Raw genomic sequence first — 11919 nt, forward strand, 5'->3', positions numbered from 1 at the left:
TATTTTAATTTTTTCATTTATGAATGTATGTTTAAGAGAGGATCCGAGGAAAGTGCGTGTGCGTGTGCGATGGGATCGAAGGAAGAAACGGGTGGCGCCGGCGAGACGAGCCTCGACGGGCTTCCGTCGGCGCTGGTGGCGACCGTCATGACGAAGCTGGACATCGCCTCCATCTGCTCCCTGGCCTCCACCTCCTCCGCCCTCCGCTCCTGCGCCCGTCACATCCTCTCCTTCCTCCCCTCTTTCAACCTCCTCGTACCCCTCTCTCTCTCTCTCTCCTAACCTTCTTCTTTCTTATTTTTTCCGAAATTTCCCAAACTCATTCTCCGTTTTGTTCCAGGACACTGCTCCCTCCGGCGACCTTCTCCGCCCCTTGCTGCCGCCCAATCCCTACCTCACCACTCTCAAGCTCGACTGTTCCCGCCTCGATGACTCCGCCATCGCCTTCCTCCTCAAACCCTCCCTCCACGACCTCTCCCTCCACAATTGCGCCGATTTCAGTGGCAGACTCTTGTCCGAGATCGGCACCCGCTGCAAGGATCTAAGGTTTCGTCTCTCTCATCTCCCGCATCGCTCGCTTTTTCGGTTTCATGCAATGCTAGCTCGCATCTTCGTTTGTAGATTTTTTTCATTGTTTTGATTTGAATATCTGTTACGGATGATGAAGACTATTGCACTATTGCGGAAGCATGAAGAATTGTAGAATTTTGATAGAGATAAAAATTATGAAGGTGAATTAGGTTAGGCAACACTTACTTTCTAGAGTGAACTATTAGGAGGAATCTATAAATTTTCCTAGCAATTCTAGAGTGAGGTTAGGTCCAACACTAAAAGGAATCTAGGAATTTGTCTACCAAGAAACAATTTAGAGAGAACTTTGAACAAGTAAAAGTGTCTCAATTTCATGTTGTTTCGGCAATAGTGTTCATCTTCAGTAGAAGATATTTAAATCAAAACAATGAAGAAGGAGATCTATAAATGAAGATGCAAATTAGGATTGTATCAGAGTTACTCCTTCCGTTTATAATTTTTTTCCCGTTTAGGTCTCTTTACCTTGGCTCCGTCGCCGAGAAAAGAGGGAGGGCCATTCATATTTCCGATCTGGAGGAGTTGCTCAGCGGTTGCTCCCATTTGGAAGTAAGCGTGCATTTAAAGTTAAAGCCTTTATTCAATCTCAACGTTTGGGAACATAATATTATGACAAAACTTGCGTACAGTTCCTTAGTTGTGTTTTGATACAAACTTTTAATACATGATTACACCGCAAAATCTCTGGATTAGGAAAACGTATTTACCATGTTGAATAATAATCTATTGTAGCATCTCTAGTTGTAAATATGGCAGTGTTCTTTGATTGTTGATTTAATTGGGTCTAAGATGTAGTCTGATTATTTTGGTAGGAGCTGATTCTGATGTTTGATGTCTCCCTCTTTCTACGTCACAACTTTGCTCGAGTGTGGGCTTCTGCTTCAGAGAAACTTGCTTCTCTTGAAATTGGCTACATTTCTTCAGTTACCGTCACTGAACTACTGAGCCCGAATTTGGGATCCCATATGCCCTCAAATCCCGTTCAACCTTCCATACTTCCAAGCATTCAGAAACTATGTCTTAATGTGGACTATATAACTGATGCTATGATTGGCACAATATCCAAAGGCCTAATCTTTTTGACTCATTTGGATCTTCAAGACGCACCATTGATTGAACCAAGAATTACATTTGACCTTACCAATGCTGGTCTTCAACAAATTAATCAACTTGGGAGATTGAAACATCTTTCTTTGGTTCGAAGCCAAGAGTTTCTTATCACCTACTTTCGAAGAGTGAATGATCAGGCATTACTTCTAATGGCAGACAAGTGTGCAAACATGGAAAGCATATGCCTTGGTGGCTTTTGTCGTGTCACAGACACTGGTTTCAAAACCATCCTGCATTCTTGCTCTCGCTTATACAAGCTTAAGGTCACTCATGGGACTCATTTAACTGATCTAGTTTTTCATGATATTTCTGCAACATCCCTTACTCTGACACATGTTAGCTTAAGACGGTGCAATCTGTTAACTAACCATGCTGTTTTGAGTTTGGCATTAAACAAGGAACTCAAAATTCTTGACCTGAGAGATTGCAGAAGCCTTGGGGACGAAGCTCTCCAAGCCATTGGCACTCTTTCTATGCTGAAAATTTTACTATTAGATGGCTCTGATATAACTGATGCAGGGCTTTTGTACTTAAGACCATCTGTCATTAGTTCACTGTATGCATTGTCTCTTCGCGGCTGCAAGAGACTAACTGATAAATGTATCACAGCTCTATTCAATGGCTGCTGTGTGCTGGAATTGCGAGAACTGGATCTATCTAATCTCCCTAACCTCTCAGATAATGGAGTTCTGCTGCTGGCAAAAAGTAGGATTCCCTTCTTTGAACTCCGTATGCGACAGTGCCCTCTAGTTGGTGATACTGCAGTCATGGCATTAGCTTCAATGCTGATTGATGAGGCCAAACATGGAAGCAGTTTGCGATTGTTAGATCTTTACAACTGTGGTGGCATTACAGCACTTGCATTTCGCTGGTTGAAGAAACCATATTTTCCAAGGCTCAAATGGTTGGGAGTGACTGGAAATGTTAACAGAGACATGGTAGATGCTTTAGCCAGAAGCAGACCTTTCTTACATGTGGCATGCCATGGTGAGGAGCTTGGGGCTGATCCCTACGACACTTCAGATGGGTTATACACACATGATTATGATGATGTAGATGAATTTGAACAGTGGCTTCTTGAAGCAGATATTGACAGTGACTATGAAGAGATGGGCGATGCTGAAAACAATGATGAAATGGTTGTGTGACTTGCTTTTATACTGTTGTTGTTGTGTCTTTATGTGATGACTCTGTATGTATATATCTATGTTTGTTGTAACTTGTTCTTTAGCTAGATGTTATTTGTCACAGGTTTTAGTACCAATCAAAGACTTTTGTATGATCCTTCCATGTAACTTTCTAATGTTGTGTAAAATTACCCTAGATTCATGTTTGTTGTAACTTGTTCTTTAGCTAGATGTTATTTGTCACAGGTTTTAGTACCAAACAAAAACTTTTGTATGATCCTTCCATGTAACTTTCTATGGATAATGTTGTGTAAAATTGCCCTAAATTTTACTTTGACCAATTCTCTCACCTTAATATTTTGATCTTCTTTAATCTTTCAAATCCTTCTAGTTTGCCTATATTTTTGTTGAGTTTTTTTCTTCAAAATTTACTAGATCATATATTAATATTGTGATGTGGTTGGATAGTTAAATCTTTTTATTTAATCATTATTAGTATACTTTCTATAATAATTAATTAGTTGAATTCACAAAGGATAATTGTATAAAACTCTAATTTCTTTCTGCAATAATTTTATTCAGGAAACTTAAAAAGTACAAAATTTTAAAACATAAAGGAAAGTCATGAATAAATTGTATTTGTGTTTGATGTTTCATGTGGACTAAGTATATGATTGATTAATTATTAACACATACAATATTCACTTTTTTTACAATAATGATAATGATAATTATATATTTATAAATTTTTAAAAAGTAATTACAAAAATAAATAATTTTTATGATTTTATTGTAAGATAATTTTTGTTATGAATAGTTATTTAAATTTAAAAAATAGTTACTTCAATGCTAAAATTGTAAAAACTTGTGTCTACCAAAAGCGTAGTTAAAAGGAAATTTTATTTTATTAATTTTATAGATTATTATTATTATTACGAGGAACATGATTAGTTACGGTTTTATTATCAAAAACTAATTTCTTATTATAATTGTTAAGAATCACTGAAGGATTATATACAATCGTATTCTTTAAGAGTGGTATTTAACATAAAATTTAAAATTTAACATTGTTTTTTTTTTTTTTTAGATACAAAAATTTAAAAATGGTTGTTATATATTTTGGATTTCGATATTAAAAGGTCATTTTCAAGCTTTATTTTAAGTTTTTGGATTACCATATCTGAAAATGAGTTATGAGTTTTGGATTTTCATGTTCGGAATCATGAGTTGTAAATGGTGATGGAAATCGAAATCCATAATTCATTTATGTTTGCTTATTTTGACATTTAGGATGTTATTTATGTTGTCCAAGTAAACTTTCGGATGGCTAAATTCAGAAATGACATATTAATTCTGAACTTGCATATCCAAAACTTTGTGATTTGACTTACGAATATGAATATTCAAAATGCAAAATCTTTATAAATCATTAAGGGCAAAATGGATATTTCACATCAGTATGTTGGGTGCAAATTTGAATTGTCTGGTGCAGGGAGAATCAACTCCCTACAAGTTGTTAAAGGCCCATTAGATTTTTAAAAGAAATCCAGCCCAAATTCATCACTCCTTTTATTCCAGACTGTTTTTCCTTCCCCCACACCCCGAGACATAAACTAAAGTATTTTTGAAAAATAATTAGTTTTCTTCATAAACTAAAATTAGTTTATGTTTAATTTATAAATAAATTTTCTAAAAATATATACAATAATATTTATATATATAAACTAATTTTAGTTCATCCCAGAAATTGCACATGGAAAACTTTTTGAATGAAATTATATATTTATACTTTCAGTCAACTTTTCAAAAGAGAAAAGATTCAATGGGTTAATAGTGTACTTATTTAACATTATCATCCAATAAAAAAAAAGTCTATGTACTAGTAAAATATGTTTACAATTTTTTATGATATAGAAAATAATAATAAATTATTTTTTTACATAACTATTATTTCAATAAAAAAATAACAAAACATAAAAAAATTTGTAATAAACAGTTATAAGATAGTTTAATTTTTATTAGTTATTGTAATTATATCATTAAATTATTTTCTATTTTGTATCACAACTACCGAGTAGTTTATTATAGATAATCAAAACTACAAAAATAGTTAATGAATATAAAGATAAAAGAAAAGAATATAATATACAATACAAAAATAAATCTCTATTGTTAATGATTATTAAAAATAGACTCAATTAAATTTGATATATCTTTTAAACTTAGATATTTTCAATTTATTTTATATTAAAAAATTATTCTATTAAATGATAACAAAAATTATTTAAGTGTCGTATAGTTTGATTTTGTTACCAATGACATGACTGGGATGTGATTATAGTTAATTTTGTCTTTTCATTTTTTAAAAGATTAAAGAAAGAAGGAACGAGTTGATTAATAAATTAAATACAAGAAAATAATAATAATGGTATCTTGAAAAAAATTAAACGACAAAATATGTAAATAAGTACAAATTTAAATATTTAATAGAATGGATTTTTAATATATAAAATAATATTTAATTTAAATAATATAGTAATAATTATTTTTATTTTTAAATTTAGTTATTATTTAATGATTTTTTTTTATAGTGATCTACCAATATAAATAGATAAATTATACTGAAAAAAAAACTTAGACTTGAAAGAAGTTGATATATAAAAAGATAATAGCTTGCTTAAAATTGATGTCAAGTTAATTTTAAATTTAACGAGATTAGTCATTTTATTAAAGTTAATAACTAAATGGTTTTAAGTGAGAAAGAGTAGCAATTTTTAAATTTCAAACACAGTTTTATTTACATCAAAGTTTGTGACTATATATATTTAACAAAAACAATTAATAAACTAAATTCAGTAATAAAACTAAGAAGATATTGCATTTAAATCACTATTTTTTTACTCTAATATTAGATGACATTAATTAATTATTCATAGTTCGAATAAAATGTCAAATGAATAGTTTGAGTGGTGTATAATAGTATTGTGATATAATGTCCACATATTACCCCAAACAAAAATCTAATACTCATAAAATAAATGTTGTTTATCCATTTTAAAATAGATACTATAGACTAAGCAAGTGATATAAAGTTTTTAAGAAATGAAAACCAAAGAAAAATATGTTACCCTAACTAAAACTACATTTTTATAAAAAAAAAATAAGAATATTTTATATGAATACAAAAATTCTAAATTAAAGTTTTCTAATTGTAGTGGAATTATAAACATATTTAAGTTCATTTATAAATATGGGTTGTTTTTTTTTTCAATCTTCATATTCATCATCTTAAAAAAAATAAAAAATAAAATAAAAAGAGAAGGTTTAATTTATGTAGTACAGACACTGACAAGGACGGACACAGACATATGTATAATCTGTAAGATAGAGAGACACAGATCTATATATTATATAATTATGAATTATATAAATTGACAATAAAAATTTATGTGCATTGAATATGTTTCAGTTTTTTTTAGTATAAATATGTTATTTTATGGTTGGTTCAAAAAAAATTTGTTCCTTATTTTTATAATCATAATAAAAAAAATATATATATATATATATATATAATAAGTTTGAGTTTTTAGAAAATTAATGCATTTTTGTTTTAAATTGTGTTAGACCTGTGTTGGAATTGTCGGAAATCCAACAAATATTTTTTGACTTTGACACTTAACCAATAAGTGTCATACGAATGTCGTGTCTGATATGTGTGTCCGACACGAACACGCCATTTAAGAGGAGTGTTCGAGCTTCATAGGATCCAATTAATAGATTGTAATTAAAAAATATTTGGATATTATAATTTATCACGTTACAAATATAATAAATTGTGGCCCAAAGGTAATAAATGATGGAAGATAATGAAACCCCAGATACAACCTCATCCATGGGTTTTTCTTCATTGTATAATTTCGGATTTGTATAAGATAAGATAAAAGAGGGAAGAAAATATAAGAAAAACAAATTAGAGAGATTAAAGAAAAGGTATTGTTTTAACTTGTTTATTTAAATTGGTTTGTCCCATTTTTGCTAAGTTTTGTTTATGGTGTGCAACTTCCAAATCAATCCAATTAATTAAATTTTAAAAACTCTGAAATTTACAAGGCGTAATTACTCTAATGTTCATTGGGTTTAATAATACAGTGTGACTCAATTTGATGAAATATAACCTAAATTAATTGTTATAATCCCTCAAATTTAACCAAATCTTAAATAATCAGATTTTTTTTATATATTAATTAAATCTAACTCTACTTAACTCAACCAATTTAGTTTTATTATTGTTCCGATTGTAAATTTAGTTTTATTATTGTTCCGATTATAAGTTCGTTAAGATAACATTGATCATCACATCTAAAAAGTATTGTCCATTTTAAAACCTGGTTTCAAAGAAAACAAAAGGATTTACTTAATTAATAGAGTATAGTTAAAAAAAATTGATTAAGTTTGTATTTGATCTATATAAAAAAATAAATTATTTCATTTTAAATGAATTCTTGAAGTCATTATAATCATAACACTAAATTCATTTTATTGATACATAAATTTACTCACAAATTCAAATATTTCATCAAATAATTGATAAAACAGATTCAATATGTTCGGTCTCTAAAGCAAACTTTTATTTTTTTTATTAAAAATTTATTTTTAAAAAATTTGCGAATCTCTATCCTTCTTATCTTACCTAATTTCCAAAGTTTTTTTTCGACTTTTTTTTAGATATCACTTATGGAATCTTAGTACTCTACATATGGAATTTTAGTATTAGTAATAGATGACATAAATGAAGTTTAAACTACTCGTCTTTTATAACAAACTAATAATTCCAACGGTTTTGTGTTTAAATTTTTTTTCTATGGATTAATGGATGAAAATGTATATAAACTCTCATTAATGTCGATTTTTTGACGAGATCAAACCTAAAGAGTCAATAGTGTACCAGAACAATTATAAAAAAAAAATATATGTTGTTAGACAATTTAGTTATTTATCATTTTAAGAAAAACATATTTAGAAATCCCAAATTAAAAAAAAATATTTTTTTTCTTCTAAATTTTGTATCTTTTTGACTGAAGAACATGAAATATGAATTGGGTATTAGGCCTAATAAAAAAACTTAAGAAATCTAGTTCAAAATAAGAACAATAATTATGAAAACTCCACTATAGATACACTTGTGACTTTCTCTTCTCTCCATGGTACAAATCTCTATTTAATAATTCATCACATTTAAATGTCAAAAGTTTATCTTGCAACGAGCTTTTTTAAATTAATTGTAATTTTTGACTTTGTTAAGAGTTTTTTTTTTATTCTCCATAATCTCATTCTACATTAATTAACACCCAACTTGAGGTCAAGCCTCTCTACAGTGACAGTTATACTTTTTGTACGATTTATGAGATGCAATGTATATTCTAATTGACAACGTTGATCATGTGGTTCATTCCTATTTGTTCGTATTATTTTTATAAAAAAAAACAAACTTACCTTAGTAATATCATGTTTTCGGATAATATAACTAATATTTTTCTTTAAAAAAACTTTAAATTTAATTGTATAAAACTAAAATTTACACCTAGTTATGTTATAGAATGTGTATTGTGATTTAAAATGAAGAGATATTTTGTGTTTTTCATAGCTGAGATTAATTGGTATAAGAATAATAATATAATGAAAAAAAATGAATGGTTGGTTTTGAAGGTTCAAAAACAAGAAAATGATATGTTGTATGAAAGAATTTGACCTTAGAATTCACAACTGTATTCATAAGCTTTTCTTTCACGTGCCGGAAATGGGGTATTTCTTGCCAAATTCAGTTAAGTTTGGTTGAAGTATTAATTGTTATTAAATATATATTTTTATTTAATTTTTAAACGTGTATTTATAAAGATAATGAGGTTTTTGAATATTTCGGTATGTTAATATAATCTCATATCGTTTAAGAGTTGAGACTAAAGACAGATTATATACTCATTTTTTCTTCAACTCATTCTCCATAGCGGTGAACTCATTGACGAACGAGATTCTTGAGTGTTCCGGTATGCCAACATAGTCCTACATCGTACAGGAATTGAGGTCAAAGACAGTTTATATATTTTTTTCTTACCCTCCACAAAGGTGGACTACAAGGTATTGTGGACTCCACGACGAACGAAGTTTTTGAGTGTTCCATTAATTGTGATCCATTGGGGATAGATCAAATTTTTCATTTTTTTTATCCTTTTGAATTTTTTTTTATCGTTGTCAAATACAATTTATATACTCCTTAGAATGAGCTTGTTTGGGCGAGATCCACATGTGGCGTTTAGGCTTTTTTGCGAGTTTGGAACAACTCTAGTGATGCTGTTTCTGAAACATTGTCCAGAAAGATTTTTTTGTTGAAATTTTATGAAAGAATCCCAACAAAATTTCAAAAGAAACACGACAAATTTCAGCTCAACGGACGAACGAGTATTCAGTTAAAAAATGATTAAACAGTTTTACACAAAAACAAACTTTTCTATATACTCCTTCAACTCACCCTCCCTAAACCCTAAACCCTAAACCGTAAACCGTTTCACAGAGTATATTCTACAACAACTTTTAAGAACAAAATCATGAAGTAACACTGACCAGGATTAAAATGAATAAGTATTTTTTGTTTAATTGAAGGTTGTGCTTGCCAATTGATGCTCTCCACACAAATCCACAACATATTTGTCCACAATGAGTCACACACACATACATTATTGAAGAACCTTAATTTTTATTAATAATAGAAATTAATATAAATACCAATAATTTTTCTAGTTTACAATTATATTTAATTTAATTAAATAATAATTAATTATTTTAATATCTTAAATTAGTTTTTATTTAATAATTTTCATATAGTAAATGTTTCGGTCACCATAAATATATTTTAATGATAAAATCATGACCAATATAATTTATCTAATTATATTAATAGATGTTTCCATCTCAATAAATATATTTTAATAATAAAATCATGAAAAAAATTATAAATTCAAAACGTATAATACTTCAAATTAATAATAATATATTATTCCTATATATTATTTTAACGAATTTGAATTAGTAGATATTGATATTAAGTGATAACTTATGAGAAGAAAAAGTTTTTAAATCTAACTTGTAAATAAAATGCTTATTCATTTGTTTTAAAAATAAAAAATTAAACATATTATTTTATTTTTAAAACAATAATATTAACTTGTTAATGCTTTTTAAAAAGTCAAAGAAAAAAAAACTTAAAAAAAAACACTGTTAATTTGACTTTTTGAATACATAGATTCGGATAAAGCGGCGAAAGAAGAAAGTAATGATAGTTGCACTGTCAACGTCATTCAAAACGTCCCTTCCTTTTCTCAAGGGTCACTTTTCCTTTTTCTTTTTTTAATTAACTATTATTTTTTTTATAGTTTTAGTCTTTAATATTTTTAAATCATAATTTTGGTCTAATTCTTTTTATATTATAATAATAATAGTTAAATGATTTTTTAATGATAATTCAAATGAACATGTTATGCACATGATTAAATCATATTGAGATCAAATAAAATAAAATGTACATTATATGAGATATGCTGTCCTTGATATTGATATTTTATAGTCTGTCTAAATATTATTTTCGTAAATAATTCTAAAATGTAAAAATCAAATTATTTTATACATATAAAACTTATTAAAAAATATTTCATTTACAAATACAAGATTTAATGGAAGAGAATGGAATAAAGATTATTTTTTTAACGAAAATAAAGATGATAATGAACAGAATTTGAAACTATCAAAACAAATAGTAAATATGTTAAAACAAACCATCATTATAATAATTGTAATACAAATAAAAAAATTTAGTTTCTGAATCATATTTTTGGAATTTTATGAAAGTTTAACAATTTTTTTTTATTAAAATGAAGTGGTTTTTGAAACAATTACAATCATGAAAATATTATATCTATATGATAAAACTTTATTTGAAAAATTATGTTAATATGTCTCGATTTCAGATTAACCTAATTTTTTGTCACCAATTTATTTTGAATTTGAAGTGTAAAATAATAAAATTATTTATATCTATAATTTTAAAAAAATGTTTTATTAAAAAAAAAAAATCCATTTTTATTAAAAAAGAAACCCATATTTTCTTGCATATTTAAAATTGTAACACATTTATTTAATCCAAGAATAATTATTTTCCACGCTGGCAAATGATGCTTCCGTGAATGTGAATATCACGTGTGCGGTGTCAGAACCTCGTGTTTCGCAGGTGCATTTCTGAGTTCGGGTTTCCTCATCCCACATTACCCTAATCCTCGTTAATTACGCTAATTAATTTTCCAGATTAACACAATCTAAAAAACCTAAAAACGTGTGATAAGCAATTTTTTAAAAAACTTCACAATGAATAAGATAATTTTGTTTAAGTTGATTAGCGTAATCCACGCTAATCAAGAGTCAACTTATTCCACCTTCTATTTTAGGAACAACGACCGTTAAACAGTTTCCGAAAATGACCAAATTCATGGTCCTTTTATTACTCGAGTTTAATAGTGAAAAGAATGTTTAAGGTGGTTTTTTCTTCATTTTATATGACCCATAAAGTTTCATATTCAAATTTCACTATCATAGATTGTAAAAAAACGAAGTGGTGCTGTTGTTTTATCACGTGTATGATGTATTATGCTTACGAATTACAGTGAAGAGGGAACATATCTCATCAAAATAAAATTATAATGCATTTCAAATCTTCATATAAGGATATCAAATGATGGTCATCACTACATGGGAAAAGGAACATTTGTCATTCAGTGGAAGAAGATGGTGTATTCATAAAAGAAACACAAGTGTTCACATTATAGGCATTTGCCAAATTTGACACCCCATATATTATAAACAAGTTTAACTACTAATTAAGTTCGATTCTACTTTACAAAATCGGTTTATAGAGCGAGATTTGTACCCATTTGTATATTATGAAAAATCTTTATTTTGATGTGGGTTTTTTTTCGTCAGAACCTATTATCTCGTGCGTTAAATTATTGGTTGTCATCCTTTCATGCTGAGACCTACAAACTTGTGTGTG

General features: G+C 28.3%; 1 protein-coding gene across 1 annotated transcript; it reads left to right on the forward strand.

Annotated features, from left to right (window-relative positions):
* On the forward strand, positions 1–3166 carry LOC137828877 (F-box/RNI-like superfamily protein). Its single transcript, XM_068635619.2, has 4 exons — positions 1–255; positions 341–546; positions 1044–1137; positions 1401–3166. The coding sequence occupies exons 1-4, from the start codon at positions 28–30 to the stop codon at positions 2844–2846; spliced, it is 1974 nt and encodes a 657-aa protein (XP_068491720.2). The 5' UTR covers positions 1–27; the 3' UTR covers positions 2847–3166.
* The last annotated feature ends 8753 nt before the right edge of the window (positions 3167–11919 follow it).

Source organism: Phaseolus vulgaris, chromosome 7 (assembly GCF_051622355.1).
Source record: "Phaseolus vulgaris cultivar YP4 chromosome 7, ASM5162235v1, whole genome shotgun sequence".
NCBI classification, from domain to species: domain Eukaryota; kingdom Viridiplantae; phylum Streptophyta; class Magnoliopsida; order Fabales; family Fabaceae; genus Phaseolus; species Phaseolus vulgaris.

Excerpts from the sequence above, each read along its gene's own strand:
- LOC137828877 (XM_068635619.2), top strand. The coding sequence starts at position 28 with ATGTTTAAGAGAGGATCCGAGGAAAGTGCGTGTGCGTGTGCGATGGGA. Across the intron at positions 547-1,043 it reads ACCCGCTGCAAGGATCTAAG|GTCTCTTTACCTTGGCTCCG; the intron begins GTTTCGTCTCTC and ends TTTCCCGTTTAG. Across the intron at positions 1,138-1,400 it reads GCGGTTGCTCCCATTTGGAA|GAGCTGATTCTGATGTTTGA; the intron begins GTAAGCGTGCAT and ends TTATTTTGGTAG.